This window comes from Pelecanus crispus, chromosome 9 (assembly GCF_030463565.1).
Source record: "Pelecanus crispus isolate bPelCri1 chromosome 9, bPelCri1.pri, whole genome shotgun sequence".
Classification (NCBI taxonomy): domain Eukaryota; kingdom Metazoa; phylum Chordata; class Aves; order Pelecaniformes; family Pelecanidae; genus Pelecanus; species Pelecanus crispus.
This window is the reverse complement of record NC_134651.1, coordinates 38,072,761-38,097,006: the sequence shown is the minus strand read 5'-3', so window position 1 is coordinate 38,097,006 and position 24,246 is coordinate 38,072,761. Positions and strand designations below refer to the sequence as shown.

At 59.3% G+C, this 24,246-nt stretch overlaps 1 protein-coding gene across 1 annotated transcript; it reads right to left on the bottom strand.

The window, feature by feature from the left end:
• Window positions 1-855: 855 nt before the first annotated feature.
• On the bottom strand, window positions 856-24,246 carry PRRX2 (paired related homeobox 2). The gene is made up of 4 exons (XM_075716911.1): window positions 24,003-24,246; window positions 1,906-2,090; window positions 1,553-1,731; window positions 856-991 (listed from the first exon to the last, which is right to left on the bottom strand). The coding sequence occupies exons 1-4, from the start codon at window positions 24,244-24,246 to the stop codon at window positions 856-858; spliced, it is 744 nt and encodes a 247-aa protein (XP_075573026.1).

The following is a 24,246-nucleotide window of genomic DNA, read 5'->3' as shown; positions in this document are numbered from 1 at the left end:
CCCAACAGCTTTTTCCAATTTTCTCTTTCCCTGGGACGGTTCAATGACCTGGGGCTCTGTAGAATCGCTGGCAAACCCACCAAGGCAGGGCAGCAGTGCCTGCTTGGGGACTGGCGATGCTTCCCCCAGCTCGTGGGAGAGCTCACGGGCTCCAAGCAAGTCTGTCGAGATGCTCCAGCCCTCCTCACCCCTCTGGGAAGGGTCAAAGCCTGGTGCCATTGACATAGGCAGCTCCTAAACACAGGCAGCGTGGTGCAGGGAGCTGGCTGGGACCGGCTGCGGCAGGGATGAGCTGTCGGCTTCCCAAAGTCTCTCCCAAGCACCGCGGCCGGAGATGCACAAAGAGGAGAATGCGCGGGTCAGCTTCGGCACGCGCGGTTCAGTGCCGCGAGTTGCAGCCTGGTGGAAAGGGGGGCTCGTGATCCTCCCACCGCTGCGTGCTGTCCCTGCGGGAGGAGAAGACCCAATAACTCTTTGGCTCTCTGGGCAAGATACCCAAATTGGTCAAATCCAATAGTCCAAGATCCTTCCATGTTTGGAAGCAAATTCTTGTTCCCTTGGCAAGTCTGTTTGTCCTCAAAGAGCGTGTGGGGGGTATGTGTGTGTATATATAGCCTTTATTATAAGGGTGTGCGGAAAAGCAAGTTTCTAACCAAGTTTGCTCCATATGTGGCTATAATAATGTGCCACTTTGGCCTGGGACTGACTCTACCTTCAAAAGGGAAGAGGAGAGGAGAGGTGCTGAGACATTGGATGAGTGGCATGTGGGTTGGGTGGGTGGCAGATTTGTCCTGGACCAGCACAGGAGCTCCACGTTGTATCCTGGATGAGGCCACGGGGTGGGCTTTGCCCTGGTCAGTTCACAGTTGGCACCTGGTTCTGATGGAGGCTGAACTCTTTGGCTTTGAGGCGCAGGCTGGCGATGCTGTTGGCCATGTTCACCCCTTGGGTGGGTGTCGCGGTCCCACTGGAGCTGTAGGAGGGCACAGTGCTGTGGGGAGGGAGCAGGGGAGGAATGAGGCATGGCCCATGGAGGAGCCCCCATGTCCCACACAGCCCTGCCGGCTTCCCAGGCCAGAGAGCCATTCTCTTAGACATCTCCCGCAAGAGCAGTCAAGGCTTCAGCATTTTTATGTGGCTGGATGCATGTGGGAACCCCTCAAACTATGCACCAGGAGGCCCTGCCTTGAGCAGGGTGAGATGGCTGGACGCAGGGACCTGGGAACCAGAAGGGACCCATGCCACCTCCTGTGCCAAGATATGGGAAGGGTCAGCACGAGGCCAAGCGAATCCCTTGTGAGGACCAGGGCCCCTGGCTCCAACCCCGAAATGCATGGTGGCAGGGAAGCCTGCTCAGCAGCAGGCAGGGGATGCTCAGACGGGGTTGAAATGGGTTCCCAAAACAAAGCTGGACGAGTTCCTTTCTGCCTAGTAAAACTCCCCATGTCCTCAGCAGCAGCACAGGGCTGCACGTCCCACACCAGTGGGGCGGTCCCTAGGCAGCGTGTCCCATTGCCACCTCTTCCCCAGCTCCTCCAGCACCTGCACCTACCTGTATGGGGAGGTGCTGGTCCAGGAGAGATACTCCGGAGTCAGCGCAGTGGGCCGCGGCGCCATGGGCTGCTCAATGGCTGCTTCTTGGCTATAGGATTTGAGGAGCGATGCCGATCTGTTGGCCAGCATTGCCCTCTCGTTACGGCGAAACTTGGCCCTCCGGTTCTGAAACCAGACCTGCATAGGGAGGGAAGGTGGTCAGCGGGGACCTGGTGTGAGCAGGGATGTCCCAGGCATCCGTCCTACCGATCACGGTCATGTGCAGGATGAAACAGGAGAGGGGACAGTCCCTGCTCCCACCTGGGGACAAGGCAGAGGGTGGTGTTTTCTCCCACACAAACCTTTGCTCACCTGGACTCTCGCCTCGCTGAGGTTGACCCTTCTTGCCAGCTCCTCCCGCACGAAGGCGTCGGGGTAGTGCGTCCTCTCAAAGACCCTCTCCAGAGCCTGCAGCTGGCTGCTGTTGAAGGTGGTGCGGTTCCTCCTCTGCTTCTTCTTCCTCTTGGCTGCCCCGCGGCTCGGGCTCAGGCTCTCGCCTGTGGGGAAAGCACAGAAGAGGTCACATGAGAGCCAGACCCGTGCAAGACCCCACATGGAGCCCCGGCAGGGCTCAAGCCCTCCTGGGGGTCTGCACTGCCCTGCTCCATGACCAGCACAGCTCTATGACCCTGCTCCCTGCGGGCACCTGGGACTCTGCGGGAAGCAGCATACGTGCAACCCTGTGGTCTCCGTGAGAATCAAAACCTATTTCAAGACCTGCTGGAGCTTAGGGTTAAACCCAACATTTGCAAAGACCTGTGGTGGTTTCACATCTCGCTAAAACTACCTGGGCCTGATTTTGAATACCAGTCTCAGTGGATTCTGGGACAACACTTGACCCAAACTGCTGGGACTGCATCTCACAGCCTCCTGCAATGGCTGAGATGTGGGTCTCAGCTCCCACCTCAAGCACCCCCTGAAACCCTGGCTGTGGCATGTCCCTAAGGTGACACAGGACTGCAGCCGAGCATCTGCTCATCCAGCCCTGGTCTTCAGAGCTGGGAATGAACGCCACCGCGTCTCGCAGAGCTCAGCCTCCGCAGCGTTTATTTCTGGCTTTGCTGGCTCATGGAAACATGAAGCTGAGGGTGTAGTTTGGTTTCTCAGTATTGATCTTGGGCTTTCAGCCAGGCTGAGATTAATCTCCTCTTTGTCACTAATATCATCAGGTTTAGGCAAGTTTATGAAGTCTTTTTCTGAAATACCCAGTCAGCTGCCTGCAAAGGCTTCATGGGGAACACATCTCACTGTCGTTCTTCCTTATGGAGGTACCGGTTAATTATTCTTTCTGTTAATAAAGCATCTGGATCCAATCTGTACCTACTGGTGGGAAACTATTTTGGAATTATTTGAAATGTTAATAGTTTTATGACATTCTGATTCATAGCAGGGTTATATTGGGGTTTTCTGCTCTATATCATTGCAGAGGCCATGATGGATGGAATTACCGCTCCCTGAATATGCTCAAGGAATAAATACTTGCTAATAAGCTATCTTGATACTTATTCAATAAATGTGCAGTGTTTTCAGATGATACTTGAGCAAGTAACAAAATCCAAAATCTATTGGAAGGGATATTAACTATCCTGCTTCAAGACACCAAGCTGCTGAGCAGAAGGAAACTACAGGTTCCAAGATCTTTAAGGCCAGAGAAACTTTCTTGGACCTTAATTTTGAATAATTCAGGCCATGAAACCTCCACCAACAAGTTCTCCATCAAGTGCCTAAGGTCCGTTTGTGCCCGAGTATACCACTCTCAAGGGTTGTCACATCCTGAGATGAGCCATGAGGACCAGAGAAACACCAATATCTGCTGGCAGGTTGTCCCTGGGACTAATCACCTTCTGCCCAAAGCAGGGTCCAAACTTAGAGTTCCTGTAGAGTTTCCTTGCACTCTTCTCTGAAAACCATGCTGCTGGCGAAGCCACCAACAGCATCCCGGTGCCAAACGTGAGCCAGGCCATGGGATGCAGCAGGGGAGGAAAGGTTAAATTTATTTCCATTGCTGGCAGTGGCCTCCTGGAAAGAGCAGATGGCTTCTCTGGCACTTTGTTATAGCAAGGACCAGTGCCAGGGCCTGGGAGCGCTGGGTGCCTCCAACAGCCTGACCCATTAAGGGATGAAGCATTGGGCTGGGAGGAGATGTAGGGATGCAGAGATGGGACCTGGGCATCACTACTGGCCCTGTTCCCCATCTCCCAGACACATGCAGGGATGCTGCATCATTTTGAACATGATGGGGCCAAACTGCTGGGACCATGAGGAGAGGAGAGCATCCCTGGATGGAAAGGGGTGGAAAAGGAGCTCTGTCCACCTCCCAGGGCCTCACTGCAGCTGCCGGGATTTCTCTGGGTCTTTTATTGTGTTCTAGATGCATTTGGACCTTTGTTGACCATCCCTAGGGCTGGAAACAGCCCGTGCTCTTGTATTTGGACATGGCCATCTTGGCTGGGTAAGGACATGATGGACAGCACCATGCCTGAAATATGTGTGGGTTTGAGGCCCTTTCCCTGGCCAGGAAACCACAGGCTGTCCTTCGCTGCTGTTCGTGTTTAAAGGCTCACAAATAAAATTCTCCAGATTCCCTCCAGCCCTTGCTCCTGCAGCTTCAAATGTTCTGCCAGTCTCTGCTTTCCAGTTGCCCCCTTTTAGTTAAACTCCTTTTTTGGTCCTGTTTTCCTTCAGCGACCTAACGAGCCGCTGGATTAAAATACATGAAGTCCAGCCATGGTTGTCCCTGAGTTTTCCGGGAGCCTGGGACCAAAACGGGAACCATCAGGCTGGGAAGGAGCTACAGGATGTAACAGGGCGAGAGACATTTCCGTGCGGGTTTATGGCCAACCCGTAGGGCTTCTGGGGAAATTATAGACCAGGGCTTGGTTCAAAAAGTGCCGTCAGCAAGGGCACCCACTGCCCCCAAACCAGCAATGATTTCGACAGAACCCTAGTAAATGTATAAATAAAATTTATAAACCCCCTTTGGTTTCATCCCCAATGTAAAATCTGGCTATAGGACTTTTCCGTAAGTGAAGGCTTCTCTTACCCACTCTAATCTGGCTGAAAGCAAGGAGGAGGAGGAAAGGCTTCTTAAATTAACTCTCAAACTAGCTCCATAGGATCTGGCTCCATTTTTGGCTGGTTTTCTATCTCCCCAAACCCGTGGAGGCAAGAGCTAAATGACTGCAGGAGCTGGGCGGGTACTGAGCGATTCCCATATGGGGCTGGCAGCCATGCTAGGATGGAGATTTAAGACTGGAGTTGGGTCAGGATGTGTCCGGGTGCTGGCAGTTCCTGGGCTGTGCCTGGGTTGGGGCATTTTGTTCAGCCCCTATTGCTGGGTTTAATGGAGGGACCTTCTCCTGTACCACAAAACCCCATGGGATGTGCCAGGGAGCTTCTCGGAGGATGCTGGTGGCCAAAACCCCTTCCCCACCTACTCACATCTCCCCTAAAACATGCTGCACCCCGGTGTAGCTCAGAGCTCCCCAGTCATCCACAGAAACCTTTGCTTTCCAGTTCAATTCTCTGCTGTTCCACCCCATGTCTGTACTGCAGGGAGGCAGCTCCATTCCCAGGGTGCTTGCCAGGGTCCTCTGCTCCGCTCAAGGATGAGCCTTGGTAATGGATCAACATCTTTTCCCCATTAGCTCAGGCATCACAGGCTTGTGGGACCAGATAAATGCCACCCTAATTGCTGGCGGCATGCATCTGACAGGTTTACAGCGTGCAAAGTCGGGCTGGATTGCTTCTATCAAAGATGCTTTAATAACCCCAAATCAGCTTTCCAAAAATGAGCAACACTAAGTACTCTGTGGCATTGGAGAAGGAACAGGGAAGGGGATGGGTTGGGTCCCCTGAAGACCCCCCGCCACCTTGCTGCCACCCATCCGCAGGAATCGGATTTAACCAGATTCGCTGACACCTTGATGGAGGAATCAGAAACCGGTTCCCTGCCCTGACAGGCTTCCAGGAATAAGAGTTTGTAATTGCGCAAAGTTAAAAACCAGCTCACCACTGTCTTTCTTTTGCCCAAAAGCAGTGCTCAGGGAGGTTACGGAGAAAGCCAAACCCTTGCATTTGTCAGTTATAATCTGGGGGTTCGTTTGGGGCACGGCTGGAGGCATCGGCTTGATTGTCCAACCCCGAGGTCAGAGGGGGACTCCTGAGCCATCCCCCCAGCCACCTTCGCCTTCGGTGTATTTATCTTCCACTGATTACAATTTCCGCTAAAGGGAAAAAAAAATGCAGGGGAAAGGAGAAAACGGGGGGGATAACGTTACCGAAAAACGAAAGATGACATGCTGGGGAGGATGGGGAGAGGGAGGCACAGGGGCTTTGCAGAGAGCAGGATGGACCTGGTGTGCTTCACAAAAAAAGCCTTAATTGCCTCAGTGTGTTAGAAAAGACACGAGTCTTTTCACCCATGATGTGGATGAGTTTTGGGGTGCTGGATGCAGCCTGGATAACCTCCAGCCTCCTCTCTGCAGTGCTCAACCTCAGGCAATGCTGCCTGCCCGCGAGCTGCGGGCAGCCGAGGGGGCAGCGCTCTGCCCTACAGATGCCATGGGGTGCTGGGAGTCACCCCCAAACCCTTCTCCATCTGGGAGCGCTGACGCTGGAAAGCCTGGACCACACTGTGCCGGTGAGCCGCCCTGCCACCGGGAACTGGGGAGCAACCGGTCCTGCCCCATTTGCAAAGGCAACGGCCCCAGCGCCGCCGGGTCAGAGCCCTGCTGATTCAGCTGAGCACCGACCAAGCCCACTTTTCCGGCTCTTGCCTTTTCCCTCTGTGCTTCCATTAGTTTTCCATAGGAAGGACTCGGCGGGTTTCAGCTGCCGAAGCCTGGGTGATGGGTTTGCCAAGGGGGGGCCCCACGCTGGCAGGGCCCCCAACCTCCCGCGCAGCAGCCGCCGAGTGCTGTAAAGAGGTAATTTTCACTAGATTTCCACCGAGGCTTCGGCTTTGACTTACAACCTCCATTAGCGAGCGATAAACGACCTCCGTGCAGCTGTGATCCAGACCTAACCAACATTAAAAATCCCAGCCACTTGCACGCCTGAGCCCCGGGGACCGCGACGTCCCCGGGCAGGGATGTTCCGGCAGGGCAGCTCATCCCTCGGGATGGCTTTCGGTGGTGTGCTCCATCGCCAACCACGCTCAGTCTCCCTCTGCGGCGCGGCTCCCCTCTGGACACCCAGTTTGGGGGGTTTCTTTGCAAAATGCTCATCCCAGAGCGCAGTGTTCGCCCAACACTGTCCCTGCGACCCGGGGCAGTCACCTCAGCCGACTGCAAGCCTGTCTCTCCCCCGGACGGATGATGCTGCAAACCCCGCCACGTGCACTGCCACATCCTGGGACAGGTTTTGCTGGCTCCAGCTCTGCCACTTGGCTTTGGGGTGCAAATACCCTCCTTTCTCGGGGGCTATGCTAGGAGCAAGTGAGTTCAACCCTCTCCTGCAAAAAACCCAGGCTACGTCTCCTCCAACGTGTTTCATTTTCCATTGCGCTGCGGACCCTGGAGCCCCGAACAGTTTTCTGCCGTTAAATTATTTCACGCGTTCCATTTATTTGCGAGCAGTTTGCCAAAGACCTTTTAAGCTTTAAATTTTTCACTCCCCCTCAGCCAAACGATCAAATCTGCCATACCATTTACTTCCCTTCTCCGCCTGGAATGGCATTTTTTTTACCCTTTTTTCTTCTTGGGTATAATTTAAGGGTTGAAATAGCCTGGAGGGAATTAGCTGTAAATTCTTCCTAAGACAAATAAATTCAGCCCTCTAAGTTTCTACGTTTTTCAAACTGTTGAGAGACGTTTTGGGTTTGTTTTACTTGAAATAATGATCGTGGCATATCTGACCCTCAGGCTGCGGCCGGCTCTAACCAAATAAATAGCTTTTATTAATTAAGGTTTATCCTTAACAAATAAAACCCCAATTTGATCTCGGCCGGCTGAATTAGCAAAAATAAACAACGGGTTCTCCGGGCACTTGATGTGGATTTAACAAATTAACGCTGGGCCTTCATCAGGGAAGCCGCAGGGTGGTGGAGGCCTTTTACAGCCAAGAAATCCTTTGGAAAAACAATGTCTTTCGTTTCTCCCATGGTCTCTCTCGGTAAACATGTGGACTCCCTTCATCCCTTTATATACTCCGGGGAAGCGAGGAGAGCTCCGGCGATGACGTCCGCCAAAGTTTCATGTGCAATTGTTTAACTTGTTCCTCTAAATCATGCGATGGGGAGGAAGCGTTTCCCTTTCGATCGTGGCAAGCAGCGCCGGAGCAAAGCTCTTGGGTCTAGGAATTGCCCCTCTGCAGTGTCTGCCCGCTCCGGCTCCTTTTTATCCCATAACCTTCAGCTGAGGCACCCAAAGCCGGGGGCTGATTTGGGGGTGCTGGGCAGCTGAGCGCAGCTGAACCCCCTTTCCAGCAGCTACTGCCAGCACTGCCCTGTCTTGGGATGCGGTTGGGGACAGCCTGGGAGCCCCTGGGGGGGGTTGCCAGCCCACACTGGGGCTTTGTGGCAAGGAGGGATGGCAGGAGGATGCTCTATGGCCAAAGGGGAGCCGGGGGTTGTCCCCGCTCGTGGGCGCAGGCGGCACAGGGTTTGTCACAGAAGTGATGGTGGGAGCTGCCTACGCCACTACGCGTCTTTAATCTCCCCAAATCATCACGGTAAGCCTGGGGGGCTGAAAAGCAGCTGGGAAGCTGCCCCTCCATGTGTGCTGGGTCACCCAACTGCGGTGCCTTTCCTGCACCCACCAGTGAGCCCAGTCTGGGTGCACGGGACTGACACGGCGTCGCAGCTCGGGGGCAAAACCATACTGGTGTAACTCTGTTTTCTGGGTGGCTTCACCCCCCTAAGCAGGGGAGAAGCACCTTGGGGACACCAACCCCTGCCCACAGGGTGCCGGTCCCGGCTTTGCTCGGCACAGCGCTGTGAGGTCCAAACCCATCCCGGGAACAACCCGTGGGCACAGGGGATGGGGTATCCCTGGGGAACGGGCGCTGCCATCCCCTTCCTGTGCTCCCCCACTGCTAGGAGTGGGCTCCGACCTCCTTGTCCCGACCCACCGCCATTCCCTTCTCCCCCTCCAGCCCAGCCCCAGCCTCACAAAGACCCTGGGAATACCAGAGGCTTGGGGGGGGGGGGGGATTGAAACCGGGGGGGTCCAAATGTGCTGAGTCCGAAGGAAACTTTCTCGGCTCAAGTGGCATACATGAAAAATTTAAGAGAGGGGCAAATCTCAGCTACTGGAGAAACATTACAGCAAAATGTTTCCGAGGATGTTTCACCTCATTAATTGTGAAAAAACTGAAACGCTGACACGTTTTTACAGGCTGCCAGTTTTGCTGGGGGAAAAGTGTCTCTGTTAAAAAGGAGCAGCAAAAGCCTGGACCAAGAAAGAGGCCAAGGCTGTCCCGGGAGGGCCTTAGCCTGCGCTCACTGACAGGCAGCAGCAGACTGTTTTATGGTTATAGAGCTGCCGCTGCACCAGCCAGAAACCACCCAGTACCGCGGTTCACTGCCCCTGGCCCTGCGGACACCCGATTTTTGGGAGGATCCTGCCCGGCGGTGCTGTGACCCTGGGGATGCTCCGCACACAGCCTGCACCCCCCCCGAGCCCAGGAGGCTTTTCCCTTTGCACCCCCAGAAGCTGCAATTGCTGCTCAGCGGAGATGCTGGGGATGGTGTGTGGTGTCTGAGCACCCACTGTGGCATGTCCGACTGAAAGCCTGAGCAAACTGGGAAGGTCCTGGCGAGCCGGCCAAGCCAGCAGCACCCCTGCATCCCAGCAGGGATGTGTCCAACCTGTGCTTGCAATCCAACTGCACCACTGCAGCCTTTTTTCATCTCATCCTCATCTTTAGTGCAGCAAACCTGGTGGGAATGTGATGCTTAGCTGCATTTCAGGACCAGAAGGAACCTGGAAAGGACGAGCCCCATCTTGCGGGATGCTGCCTCTCTTAGGGACGGTCCCAGCCCAGCAGCAGCCACCGAATTCATGGGTGAGAGCTGTGAGCGGATTCAAAGCCGGCTCTCCTGCAAGGGCGGCGCTGATTTATCTGCTGCAAAACCCAAGCGCACAAGAGGGACAAGATCAGGAGGTGTTACAGCGAGGAGGGGAGGGAGAGAGGGGATGAAGGAAGAAGGGGAGGAAGAAAGGGGAACCAGATGTTGGAGAAGCCAGACGAGGACCTGGCTGGCCAAGTCATGCTCTGTGATTTAGAGAGGACGCCCTGAAAGCTGAAAGCTGGTGAAATCCATGAGGCTGCAGTCGTCTGCCGCAGGTAAAGCCCCAAGGCTTTGATGTGCCCAGCCCTCCCCAAACACTTCACAGCCCTTCCGACCACACCAAAGGCTCTTGCCCCGGCCAGAGGCTCGTGCACAGCCCAGCACGGTGCTCACCCAGCTGGGGCCAGGCCCCGGGAACAGTGTTTTGGCACAGCCGGCTCTTGCGTCAGCGGAAGTGTTTAATGAATTAATTGCAGCCACGTTCCCTGAAGGAGCAGGCAGGGTTGGTGGGATGCTGTCAAGCCTCAGGAAGGGGCTGGGAAATATCTTTGGCCACGAAGCTCCGGTGGGAGAGAGCTGAGCAGCGTGAGAAATTACCCCCCTGCTCTCCCGGGTGGCGGGGGGAGATGGTGCCATCACCCGCCTTTTACCCAGGTGGGAACTGCTTGCCCATGGACAGACCTTTGGAGAAGGGGATGTGGACAGACCCTGCTGCCAGGTTCGCTGGCTCCAGCACGGACCCCAGCACCCCAGCCCCGGCCCCAGCCCTGCAGCAGGATCCAGCCCACAGAGCCTGGCACTATCAGCACCCCCTTAAACAACCGCTCCAGAAACAGCCTTTAAAGCCAGGCAATGGTGTTGGCGCACAGCGCAGGGCTCAGTGAAGCCTCTCGCTGCGCTTTCCCAGCCGTCTGGCTCCTGCGCACCCCGGGAGCCGGGGCCGGGGCCATTGTGCAGGACCGCAGGGCTCAGACTGCCTGGCTGCGCCCGCTGACGTGTGGCACCGGCCCAGGGCATCCAGCCCGGGACCCGGGGCGCTGAGCGCATCCCTTGGGCTCGGTGATCTGCAAGTGAAAAATTCCCTCCCAGGGCCATTCCCCCATGGGGTAGCGGGTGACCCCAGCCTGGTGAGGGGCTTTCAGGAGCTGCCAAGAGCATCCCGTGCGCTCGGAGGAGGCTGCAACCACAGCCCAACACAATGGCTTGTCCCAGCTCCAGTGCTGCCATCGCCTCCATTGTGTCAGGTCTCCGTGGGGATGAAGCCACAGAGGATCCAAGCAGGGGATGAGCTGGGGTGCTGCTCCCCCCCCGGACACCCCGGGTTTCACCCTGAGGGATGGCAGGGTGAGGAGGAAAGCCTCCCGGGAAAGGTTCTTTGTCTGCGTGAGTTTGCTGGGGATGGTGGCACTGCGGTGATCACCGCCGGCTGCCCCGGTCGCCTTTGCGTGGTCAGGGTCTGGCCAGGGTCTGGCATCTTCCGCGCTCGCGGTGGGGGAACATGCGGCTCAAGGGGTTTCACTCCCCTGTGGGGTCTGCCTTTGCCTAGATGGGGCTGAGGCCACGCTGAGCCTCCAAAAACTCATCCGCGATGGCGCCAGTCTGAGATGTCCCCTGCAATTGCCAAAGAGGGAGAGGGGGAGATAGCATATATAGGGATGTGGTGCGTGTCGTGCTGCGGCTCCCGGCTTTGCCCAGGGATGCTCCAGGAGGCTGTGTCAGACCAAAGGGTTCCTCGGGCGGACGCTCGTGGCCGCGGGGCCGGGGGTGGCAGGAGCTGCTCGGCTGGGTGAGCCGAAGCCCTCACGGCACAGCCAAGTGCCTCGGGAAAAGGCACCGCGGTGGGTTTGAAGTGACGAGCCGGGCCAACTACAGAGCAGCACCAACCGATGGGGGATCAGGAATTTTAATTTTGTTCTCCTGCGAATCTGCCAGCCCCCACAGTGGAGGCCTGGGGACCAACAAAAGGCGCTGGCTCTCCCCCAGCCGCCGGCGGCCGGGAGCCTCCCTGGCGAGGAGGCATTCACCAGGGGGGTTTGCTTTCATCTCACAGCCAGGAGACGTTCTTGTGGTGGGACGAGACCAGCACTCGGGTTGTCCTGCACCTCACACTGCTCTAGCACCCCAGGATGCCCCCAGGGACGAAGCCCCCGGGCACCCACCCGGGACGCAGCCTCCCTGCTTTGCCAGCATCATTTATGCCGTGCATTAAAATAGCTGAGCGCGGAGAGTGGCAGCGTTGGCGACGCTTAACAGATGTGTGAACGGGCTTCTGTGGCACGGGGAAATGGCTAGTCTGGGCCCCGCTGCCAAAATGCTGGGGTTTGGGTCAGCCCCGGGCAGTGCAGCGAGGGGGTCCAGGCGGAGGGGATAGCCACGATGGCTGCCCACAGCCATCGGCGAGGGGGATGCCAGGATGGACAATGCCAGGATGGATGATGCCAGGATGGACAGACCCCACCGTCTTGCATCAGGGCTGAGCATGGCAGATGCTGCTTCTCTCCCCCTCCCGCAAATGTTTTAGGCACCGTTTGGTGCATCCGTGACGCAGTCACAGAGGTGCCAACATCACTTACACGTGGCCGCCTGACATAACAGGTTACAGTTTCCTAGCAGGGCACAGGGCATGTGTAATTAATTAACACTAATGAGACTTGTGCAAGCACTGGCCGTGAGAGCAGCACCCGCCTGCGCTTGCAAAGCTCCACCAAAAACTTCGCTTTAACTGCAAAGTGATTTTCCCCAGGGGGTTGGGAAGGGGATGGGATGGTGGGTGCCTCGGACCATCACGGTGTCGAGAGCTCACTGGGACTTTTGCATGATGTTTAAAAAAATAAAACTAATCAGCCAGGGCTGCATAGCAGGAACGCTGTGTAGAGGGCTGGCTCCCAGCCAGGGACCCCTGGCATGGCGATCCCAGCCGTCCTGTCCGCCCACCCCGCCTCAAAAAACAAGCGGTTTCTTGAAATTTAATAAGCAAAAGCCCATAGCAAGCCAGCCTTGATGGCATCTGGCACTGAAACCCAACACCAGCCCGCCAGGTTAAAGCACAGACCCCGTTGCATCAGGGTCATTGCCAAGAGGGAGGGAAGAGGACGGGCAGGGACTGGGGGAAACGTTGGGAACACCCACAGTGTCCCCTCCTGCCACCTCCTTCCAGCAACCTGACTCCCCTTTCTTTTTTGCGGCCAATTGGGAGTTTTTCACACCCAGGCCAAGATGCCACCGAGCGCCCATTTTATCAGCGAGTGCTGGCACCTGCCAAGAGCCCGTCCTGCAACCCTGGCCGGCACCCCTGGCCGGGGGGACACCAGCACATTTGGCCAGGGTGTGGGAAGGGTGCGAGCCCCTGGCCAGAGCCCCATCCCACCATCGCTCCGAGGAGGACCCTCATGGGCGCATGCACGCACAGACGTCCCGGAAACCCTCGCCAGCGAGCAACATCGCTGTCCTCCAGTCTGGTTTTCATTTGAGGTCGGTGGCCTCTCGCCAAATTTATTGTAAAACATTCATTTTAATAAGTGGCTCGTATCTTTTTTTTTTGTTGTTGTTTAAAAAAACCCAGCCCGGTTAACTGTTTCCAGGTTAAAGCAGAGCTGTGTGCGGGGATGGTGGGGATGGCGGGGACGGCAGGGACAGCAGCCACAGCGGGGACAGCAGGCAGGTTGCCGAAGGCAGGTGCCGGCTGCTGGGAGGACACCAGGGGACACCTTGGAGATGCCAGGGTGGGGGCAGCTGCATGGAGGTCCTGCTTCTGCAAAGCCGGGCGGCGCTGAGACCCTCACCCTCGTCACCCCAAACCTTCATCCCCTCCAGGTCCCTGGGGAGTCCAAGCACCATTTTGCTGCACTGGGGACCCCAACCCCAGCACCAGACTGGCTGAGGCCGCTAAAGCCAGCCAGGAGTAAAGTGGGGGACACACTGGCACCAGTGTTTGGTGTCCCAGGGTGCAGGTCAGGGACCTCCAGGCACTCTCATACAAATCTCATTAAAACTTAACCCCCGATGGGTAACTGGGTTGTGCTGAACGTGCAAAGGGCTTCACGAAGTGGACGGTGCCTGGTAGTTCAGTTTCAACATTTGTTTTAAGTTTTATAAACCTCTAATACTAATAGAAATGCTTCAGCGTCTTTTAATTTAAATGAAAACAGTTATTTTTTAAATTTAAAAATTCCCTGAGGTATTTACAACCCCCAAATTACAGCCATGTGGCCAGCCCAGCCAAGAAAGTGAAATCAGTGAGGAAGGAGCGTGGCGGCCACCCTGGCCCAAGCTGAGCCCAGCATGGCCCTGAGCAGCACCGCACCGGTGGCCGTCCCTGTGTCACCTCCACAGCACCCTATGAATGCTTTGCAGCTTTGCTGGGGAGGTGGGATCCCAGTCCACGGGGCAACCAACCCCCAGAGCTGCCAGCCACGGCTGTCCCTGGCAGGACGGTATCCTTCTGTCTTTCCTGCCTTCCTTCTGTCCTTCCGTTTTTCGTCCTTCCCTCTCCCCCCTCTCCCTTCCTTCTCTCTATCCCTCCCCTGGACCCACATCAGGGTGCTGTGGGCAGAGGCAGGAGCAGCCCTGCCGCGCTGGTGGGTTTGGAGATAGGAGCTGCCCCTGCCCATCGCCCCGTCCTGCACCCTCCTCGGCCGTGCTGCTCCCGGACCAGGATCTTTGCTCCCCACCAGCTGCCCAGCGCTGTGCGCGGGGTCCCCCGCGTCCTCCCCTGCAGCATCGCTGCTACTCCTACCCCAACACGCCCCTGCAGCAGTGCAACCACCCCTCCCTGGCCCCTGCAATGCCCTGCATGGCTCAGGGTGCAATGCAACCCCCACACGCACTGCAGTGCACTGTTGAGCTTGGGGTGCGATGCCTGCCTCCCCCCCCTCAGTGCCCCATGTGAGTTGGGATGCGATGTGACGCAACCCCCATTAATTCTCTGCACAAAGGGGCTGCAATGCAATATCCCAGTATCCCTGCTCTTGCTGCAGTGTTCCGCACAGCTCAGGGTGCAATGCAATCCCCCCCCACCGAGCAATGCCTTGCATGACCTGGAGTACAACGCAATTTCCCTGCATGACTCAGGGTACAATGCAACGCTCCTTCCCCCTGGAACGCCCTGTACAGCTTGGGGTGCAATGCAACCCCACCACACACACTGCAATGCCCTGTACAACTTGGGGTGCAATGTAATCCCCACCCAACCGATGTGCTGCATGAACAGGGGTGCAATGCAACCCTCCCCCTGCATAACTCAGGGTGTAATGCAACCCACACACGCTGCAATGCCCTGTATGACTTGGGGTGCAATGCAGCCCCCCCCAAACACATATTGCAATGCCCTGTACAGCTCGGGGTGCAATGCAACACCCCCCATACACACACTGCAATGCCCTGTACAGCTCGGGGTGCAATGCAACACCCCCCATACACACACTGCAATGCCCTGTACAGCTCGGGGTGCAATGCAACCCCCCCATACACACACTGCAATGCCCTGTACTGCCCAGAGTGCAATGCAACACACCCCCCCGCAACCACACACACACTGCAATGCCCTGTTCAGCTCAGGGTGCAATGCAACCCCCCCACCAATGCCCTGCCCAACACAGGGTGCAGCCCACAGCGCGGCGTGGCACGACCTGCTGCACCAACACCTCTGCTCCAGCCGTGTACCTGGGCTCCCCCAGGCTCTGCCCCCCAACTCTGCCCCCTCCCCAGCGCCCTGCTCGCGCCAGCGCTGCCATGTGCTCCCCGGCACTCCCCCAGCTCCCCTGCCATGTGCACTCCAGTTTCCTTGCGTGTGAAGCCTGCAGCCTCTCAGATTCAGTGGCTGGAAAGGATGGCGCCTCTCCACATCTGGTTCAATGCGCGAGCCTGGCGCCTGGCTTAGCCACAGTCTCCATTCAGAGACACACAGACTTTAATAGACTCATACAATTCTTCCTGATCTATCACTGCAGCCGCAGCTGAAAAGCTGCTTTATTATATGCACTCCAAAGGGGGATGAGGAGGGAAGGGGAGGGGGCCGGCGGCTGGCGCTGCCGCTCTCTGAAGGCTCCCAGCCCGCTCAGCATCCCCCCAGGACCTGAGCCGTGCCCCCCAGGACCTGAGCCGTGCCCCCCAGTCCTGCCCCAGCTCCCGGGGGCCGTTCGCCCCCCAGCCCCGGGGTGAAGGAGCAGTGCCGCGGCCTCCTTATGCCTCCTGCTCAATTAACGCCTGCGGCCCCCCGAGCTGCCGTTTTACACCCCGGCAGCACGCACAGATGGGGCAGTCCCCAGCAGAGCTGCAGGGGACGGGGGTGGCAAAGGGGACTCTGTCGGTCCCCCTAATGTCCCCAGAGGGGCCTCAGTCCCCACCAGGCTGGGACAATTTCCCCCGACCCCTCCAACATCAGTGTCCCATTTACCCCCCAACTCCCTGCTAGGGGATCCGCAGCCGGAGCTGCCAGCATGGGCTGCCCGTGGGCAAGGGGCTGACCCACAGGCAGGCACCAGACCCCCCTATGCCACCGGGCGATGCCCCCAGCAGGTCCCAGGGCTGGGGACGGTTTTCCCAGGGGAAGCGTGAGGCAGGGAAGCATCCGGCGAGGGATGCTGAGCGCGGACGGGGCGTTTCATTACGCCGTGGGAAGGCTGGAAAACATTGCCTGCAGCCATGTGTCCCTTGGGCGAACACGAACGTTGGGAATGCCCCAAGAGTGAGGGTGGGATTTTTTTTTTTTAATTCTTGGAAATTTGGGGGTGTCCAGTGAAAAACAACCTGGTCCTGCAGCGCCGTGGCAGCACTGGCAAACAGGCATCAGAAAACCACCGTGAAACCCCAAATCAGTCCTTCCTCACCAGGAGGGGTTGTTTTCCCCATCCTCCCTGACTCGGCTGGGCATCGCTGTCCCAGGCACCAGGACTGGGCAGGGGAGGCTGCCTCTGCCCACCACGCTTTCGCCCTCTCCCCAGTTCCTAGCCAGGAAAAAAACTGATTTGCATTAACCCTGGTCTAAATCCTTGCCTGGTCCCAGCTCAGGCCAGCCACAACTCACTGCCCCAGCATCTTAAAGGATGCTCTGAGCCTGCTCTGTGGCTCAGGGATCCCATCCTGGGAGGATAACTCCTTCCAGCTGCTGCTTGCACTGCAGGGAGGGGACGGGGTGCCAGCCTGGGGACACCAAGCCTCTGCCAGCCCGAAAGCACCCAGGTCCCATCCTGCTTCCAACTTCATCCCTTCGGCCCAATGATTTTACAGCTCTGGGGGGATAATTCCCCATGGCCGGAGGAGATCAGCCCCAGGAGAAGGGGTGATCAGCCCCACTCCCTGGGAGAGAAGAAGGGTTTCTAACGAGGCTGCCTCAAAGCCCCAAATCATTTCATCAGCCTCCCAGCTACAGACACACGCCCAGGCTCTCTTAAAATGCTGATTCGTTGAAATTCACCCATCTTGGCTGCACGGAGTCGAAATTTCATATTTTTCCTGTGAATCAGCCCCGTTCCCTGAAATAACAGCCCAAAAGAAGAGGGGAAATAGTCTTGCACTGAGCTGTTCCTGGTCGAGCTAGACATAACAGCCCGGAAGGGGGTGATGGGCAAGGTGTCCCCACGCCCTGGCACGCTCCTGGGTTGGGCATGGCTGTGCCACAGGGCATTTGGAGCTGCTGCTGGGGCTCCCAAGGGAGTGAGGCAAAGCCCTGGGTCCCCACTGCACATGGGACCCCCCGCACTGTCACCTCCGGACTTTGTCGAGCGGTGGCTTTTGCAGCTCTGCCCCACACTCCTGTGCCCTTTCACTACTGGAAAGTGGGGTGGGAACGAGCATCCCCCACTGTGGTGCCCTCCAAAAACCCGGCTTGCTGGGAGTGCCGAGGGGAAAAATTCCCAGCATTGAGAATTGGGGGGTAAAAAGTGATTTTCCTGCCCTCCTGGTCCAGCCAAGGCTACTCCAGCTCTCGGCCTCCCCCAGCAAGTGGGGACCCATCCCCCCAGGCCCTGGTTTTGGATTTTTTTCTCTTTTCCCTCTGGCACCGGCTCCCCCGGCACAGATGCGAGTGTGCGCAGGGACCCTGCAGAGCCCTGCAAACGCTGCAGAAAACGTGCTGGTATGTATTTCCCTGCACCCCTGGGGAGGGCTCCGAGCGAGCAGGGCTGCTTCCCGGGGTTGCAAAAGCCCCCGCTCCAACCCAGAGCCCCCCAAGCTGGGGTGGGGGGAGCCTGGAGCCCAGGTCAGGGTGTTCAGCCCATCTGGGGGCAAATTTTCCCCAAATTGGAGCCCAGGTGCCACCAGTCAGCAAGAGTCTGACTGCACCCCAGGGCGCAGAGCATCCTCCCAGCACACAGGGAGGAGCCGGATGGTGAGCGGGTGTCACCATGGAAGGAGCGGAATGGTGAGCCGGTGTCACCCTTCGGGGCTAGAGGGGACAGGCAAGTGGCACCAGGGTGGACCCCACGCCAGAAGCCCCATTAGACCTGGGGTCTCCCAGCCGTGACCCCCACCCCAGGGTCCCTCCCTGTCTGTGCCTGGCAGCAGTTTGTGCTGCTCTGGCTGGTTTTGGCAGGGCTGTGACCTAATTCAGCCTCTCGTCCTGCCCACGCCATGGGAAAAGCATTGCTCCCACCCACCCCGTGGTTTTCGGATGGGCGAGACCTGGGGGGAACCAGTTTCCTCCCACCCATGGGTCAGGGGACCCCCAGGCAGCCCACGTGCAGGACAGCGCGTCCCATGGCAGCGACGCAGGGTGAGAGCCGTGCTGGGGGGATCCCCAGTTAGGGATGGGAAGACTGGCTGGAGGGGTCACGCTGCAGGTTGGGGCTGTCCCCTGCAGCAGCCTGGGGGGGTGCAGGGTGGGTGCCTCCCCATAGCCCTTTTTTTCCTGACTGGGACACACTGGGCTCCCTGTGAGCGGCTGGAAACTGTCTGGGCGAGCCGGGACACGCCAGGCTCCCCATCCATCCCTCGCCTGTCGCCAGCCTCGCACTAAGCGCAAACAAATGTGGAGGGAGGCGGACTGGGGCGGGGAGCTCCCGCCCGGATTAATTAGTGCTTACTCAATACACGCTGATGGATGCTGCACCGGGGACCTGCCAGCATTGGGCACTAGACAAGTGCTGGTCTTGGGCACAAGGCCCAGTTGCGCTGTCCCCTCCCCTGGGGACTGTCCCGCTCCAGCAGCCCTGTGGGCACCATCCCTGCATGGAGAAAACCCCCCTTGTCTTGGGGTCTGCAGCCTTCAAAGCCCTCCAGGGAGGTGGATGTCCCCAAGCAGGCGCAGGGGACAGTGAAGGTGACATCCGGTCTCTGAGAGTCAGGGCTTTGCAAGAATGGCTCCTGTCCCGGTGCCACCCAGCCCGGCTGCGCTGGCCTTAAAAGGACCAAGACGGCTCACCTCCCCTCCGGCTGTGGATGCCGCCGTTCCCAGCTCTACCACGCAGGGACCGTCCCCACCAAGGGCCCTGCAGGAGGTTTGCCAGCCCGGGAAGATGCCGTGGACAGGGGGGGATCCTCTGCCCAGGCACCCTCAGCTGATGCTGTTCTGGGGAGCAGTGAGGGACCACGGGTGCTGCAAACCCCACGCCCCAGCCTTGCTGCCTGCCGGCGAGTCACGTCCCACCCCAGAGCACCCCAACCTCATCCCCCAGGCTGGGCCAAGCAGGTCGTGGTGCCACCCCGAGCAGCCAGGACGCCCGCTGTCCCCTCCTTCACGGAATAAAAGCACGAGAGCCTCTCCTTGGAGAGCTACAGCCACGTCCGTCAGACACTTCTCAAAGCCTCTTCCCCCTGCGGGGGCTGAGTCGGAGTCCCAACACCCCCGTACCTCAGAAACCACGGAAAGCCTCCCAGCAGAGGGGCTCGGGGGATTTCCAGCACTTTTGGGGCTGTGGAAAGCGGATGGGTTCTGGAGAGAGGGGTCTGGGGTTACAGGGCAGGGGGACCTCGGCTGGCTCCCCATGCCCATGGCCCTATCCTGCTGGCCCCAGGGGTCTGCATTGCCCTGAGCCAGGCACAGGGGGTCGGCCGCGACTTAATGACGCTGGGTTTAATTGCAGCTGAGCCATGAACATGCACAGTTGTCCCAGGGAAGGCAGATCCCCGTGGGCACATCCCGGCCCTTTTCCAGCAGCGTCACGTTACAGGGCTGCCCCTTGTCCCTACAGCCTGAGGTGTCCCCAAGCTGTGCCCCCCCCAAGTCCGGCGGGGACGAGTGGCATCTGAGAAGGCAGAGAAGTGCAGCCAAAATGTGTCCTGTGAGCCAGGCCCAGCACTGCCCCTGGGCTGGGTCACCGTGGGGACATTGGACAGAATGGCTCTGCCTCGGGGAAAGTGCCCAAGCCCTGGGAGCAGCTTGGGGCTGCTTGGGGCAACGAGCCAATTCTTGACCCCAAAAGCAAGCTCCTTCCCCTTTTCCACTGTCACCAGGTCCCTGCCCCTCCCTGCCTCCCTTCTCCCTTTTCAACTGCCCTTGTTTACATAATTAAAACAAATTCACTGTAACATCACCTTAATCCCCTCTGCCCCCTTGGATGCAGCCTCTCCTCTCCTCTCCTCTCCTCTCCTCTCCTCTCCTCTCCTCTCCTCTCCTCTCCTCTCCTCTCCTCTCCTCTCGTTCCATCACTGCTCTGCTCAGAATCTGCACAGCCCCAGCACAGGTCTGAGGGTCCTGGCCACCCTGGGTGTAAGGAAGGGGCCCCAGGAGCTGCTCTGCAAACGGGGTGCCCAGGGGCCACCACATCTCCCATCCCACCACCCATCATCATCCCACCACCTGGTCCCCACCGGCTGCAGCCGAACAGGCAATGCATGCCTGCCCCGTGACGGAGGACCCTCAGAGGGGCCGCAGCCCTTCTTCCGAGCCCGGACACGACAAAAGTGGCTCTTTCTGAGTTTTCAGCCCCGAAGCGGCCGCCGGAGCCAGCGCCCGACTCTGTCTCCCATCCCCAGGCGGCACCAAAAGTAAGTTCATTGTTTGAAAAGCCATCAGTCAAGGCCTGCTGGCTAAAATTACCCTCCTGCTTTATCATCTTGAGAACATTAAGGGCTGTTGTTAACAGATGTTTCGCGTTACACATTATTTGTTAGTCTAATGAAAGGAGGTGAACAAGCTTTCAAGACCTCAGAAGTTGTGCGGAAGGTTTTCGATGGGAGGCTGCTGCACCGCTCCAGGGGAGGATGAAGATGAAGATGAGGACGGGGACGAGCCCTCACCAGCCTGTTGGCATTTTCTCGCTCTTGCCTGGCTTGTGGGATTTCTGCCTCTTAATTTTTGGGTGCAAACAGAGATGTGTTGCACAGATATTGGTACGCGTCCTCCCAAGAGGATGCGCTGGTGCCCTCAGGGCCAGTTTGGGGCTGGGGCCAAGGCAGGGGCTGAGCAGCCCCCTTGGCTGCAGAAGGAGGTGGGAATGGCTCTGGTCCTTAGGGCCAGCAGGAAGGGATGTGCCAGCCCCGCAAAGGATGCAGGCAGCAGCTAACGGAGGGGCTGCTCCTGGAGCAGAGGTGTGCCCAGGGGCCCGGACATGGGGCTGCCCCCAGCCACCCTCCCCGGCAGAGAGGTCTGGGACGGGGGTGGTGGGTGAGGGCAGGAAGGGGTTGAACCCCATTCTGCAAAGAATAAACCCCTGCCCTGAGCTTCTCCGGCTCTGCCAGACTTGGGAACAGAACCACGGGACCACGGCAAGCCCTGCCCGGTGGAGGGGGTGCCAGCAGCTTCGCCGCAGGCTCGGGGCCGCTCTTTCTCCAACCCGCCGGTGCAACGACCCTGGTAACGGCTTCCCGGCCGGAGCGCAGAGCCGCATCAGCAGAGAGACACTCAGGTACCGGGATCTGTTTGCAGTGATAATAAACCCATTGCCACTGACCTGTGAGGCTCTAAACTTGCATCTGGTGGAAAAAAAACCCCACGATGGTGAAGAGGAAGATGACAGAAAACACCAAGAGGCTGTTTGACTTTAGGATGCCAATAAAAGATAACGTTACCAGTAAAAGTTCCTCTGCTGTCATCACGCTGATGCCGAAAGCATCGCAGATGTGTAGCAAACGGCTGATGTTCGCAAAGGCAGGGCATTTGCGTGGTATTTAGTGTCTCCCCATCTCGATTTAGGAAACTGCATCCCAGTTTAGGCAGTGGCAGTGGGTAACGGGTCTCACAGGTTGATGTTTGCGTGCACGCAGATTTTCTTCTCTGTTTCCTTGTTCTCTTCTTGCTCACTGCTCTCAGCTTCCATCACTCAGGTATTTCTCTCTTCAGGTGGGATCAGGGGGAGAAATGCTTCTGCTCCTGGATGGGTTGTTGGAGCATCCCACATGATGATGGTATCTTCATCCCTGCAACCTCACCGAAACAGGTGCTAATGGGAAATATCCCCTGTGGTCCAGCGGTGCTGGGATCAGTGGGCCAAACCCCACAGGGCCTCTGCCCCAGGAGGAATGGGCTTTTAGGGTGAAAAATGGGCTTGTGGGGATCATACAGCCCCCTTGACTCTCTCTCCAGTATTTGCATGACCCCCAGTCCCCACTGAGCCTCTTTGGGGTGTGTTAGGAGCTCAGCAGGGTTGTAGTTTCTCTGCTGTTTTGCAAATAGCCCTGTGCGACGAGTCAGCTGCCGCAGGCTGGGCCAGGTTTCCAAAAGCTGCACTGATCCCACACGGCATACTGTCCCCCTGCATGGTCCCATCAGCAGGCGAAAACCTCCCCGCAGTCCCAAAGGCAGCGCAAGAAGCACAAACAAAACCCAAGGGAAGGGGAGGGAGGATGGAAAATAACGCCAAAAATACCAGATACCATCCCAGAAATCAGCACCCAGCCTCAGCCCTCAGCATCCCAAGCAGAGGCAGGTTGGGGGCTCAGGGGGGCTTCTCCATGGAGGAAGGAGGTTGTGCAGGGAGTGAGATGTGGGTGGGAGAAAGATGCTTCAGACCTGCGTGCAATGCGGGAGCCACAGGAGGGGACAGAGGGAGCACCCTGTGTGCGGGGGATTCCCACTGGGAGCCCCTCACCGCAGGTCTGGGCAGCCTCTGGGGTGGGCTGAGCCCCCTTCACTGGCACAGCTTCCCCGGTGGGCTGTGCACCCCCAGCCAGGCACAGGTCAGGCCCTCGGTGGGACCCTCAGCACCCCAGGGCTGCTCTCTGGGGGCCGTAGAAAACAAGGCCAGGGGACCAAAACCCAGCCGGGGGGGCAGATTTGGGGGATGCCACCCCCAGGGTCCCCTCGGGGTGGGCACCACAGCCCGGGCCGTGGGGAGGTAGTGGGGCTGCACCTCTACCCCCTCCTTCTGCACCCCGTCTCCCCTCCGCCACCTCTGCACCCCGAGGGGACACTCGGCTCCCGGGGGGGAGGTTCTGGGGGCTGTCGGGTGCCCCCGGACCGGGGCTTTGCCGCAGGGACGGCGCGAATCCTCCTCGCCCCGGGACCGGGCAGCGGAGCCGGGATGCGGCGGGGCCGGCGGAGCGGCGGGGGGACGTGCGGGCTGCCCGGCCGGGCGACAGCCGCGGAGCTCCCGGGCCGGCGGGGCTGTCCCGTTAAAAACGCGCCTCCTGCCAGGACCGAGCGCCACGAAACCGGGTCCCGGGCCGGTGCCCGGCCCCTCTCCCAGCCCCGGCTCTGTCCCCGCCGGCCCGGTGCTGCCGGTGCTACCGGCCCGGAGACGCGCTGCGGCGGGCGCCGGGAGAGGACCCGCTGCGTCCCGGTCCCCACGGCCCCGCCGGGCCGCCTCCGCTCCCGGGCCCGGAAACCGAGGCGGGGAGCCCCGAGGGAAGGGGGAACCCCGCTGGGCGCGCAGCCCCGGGACGCACCGGCTGCCCGGAGCCGTCCCGTACCCGGCACCTCCGGTAGCGGCGGGGAGGCAGCCGGTGCGGGGTCCCTCGCCTCGGTGCGGGGTCCCCGTGCCCCTCGTCCCCGGTGCGGGGTCTCTCCCCCCGATGCGGGGTCCCCGTGCCCCTCGTCCCCGGTGCGGGGTCTCTCCCCCCCGATGCGGGGTCCCCGTGCCCCTCGTCCCCGATGCGGGGTCCCCGTGCCCCTCGTCCCCGGTGCGGGGTCTCTCCCCCCGGTGCGGGGTCCCCGTGCCCCTCGTCCCCGGTGCGGGGTCTCTCCCCCCGGTGCGGGGTCCCCGTGCCCCTCGTCCCCGGTGCGGGGTCCCTCCCCCCGGTGCGATGTCCCCGTCCCCCGGTGCGATGTCCCTCTGCCCCAGCCATCGGCGTGTCGGCAGCCCCACAGCTCGCCCCAACCGGGGGTCACCCCTCGCCTCCACCCGGCCCCTCGGTCCCCCACACCCCGCCGCGGGGGGACACCGACCCCCTTTGTCCGCGGTGCCCGGCGCTGTGCACGGGCCGCCGGCCCGGGGCGGGGGGAGGACGGGACGGCAGGGACACCCCATCCCCACGGCTGCCCCAAACCGGGGGGGACCCATCCCGGGGCGGCGGGACTCACCGTCCTGGGGCGCTGCCTCGCTGCCGCTGCTGCCTCCCGACGGCTCCGGCATGGCCTTGCCGCCACCGGCGGGCGGGGGGCCGGCCGGGGGGGTCCCGTTCATACCGGCCGCTACCTCCTCCAGGTCGAGGAGGTGGCTCACGCTGAAGTTTTTCCGGCTTTGAGGGTTTTCGGGCGGCTCCGGGCCGCGCACGGCGCTGGGGGCGAACGGCTTGTCCATGGCGAAGGCTGGCGCCGAGTCCAT

Coding starts and splice junctions, on each gene's coding strand:
- PRRX2 (XM_075716911.1), bottom strand. CDS start 24,246: ATGGACTCGGCGCCAGCCTTCGCCATGGACAAGCCGTTCGCCCCCAGC. Junction 2,091..24,002: donor CGAGGCAGCGCCCCAGGACG/GTGAGTCCCGCC, acceptor CTTTCCCCACAG/GCGAGAGCCTGAGCCCGAGC. Junction 1,732..1,905: donor TCAGCGAGGCGAGAGTCCAG/GTGAGCAAAGGT, acceptor CTCCCTATGCAG/GTCTGGTTTCAGAACCGGAG.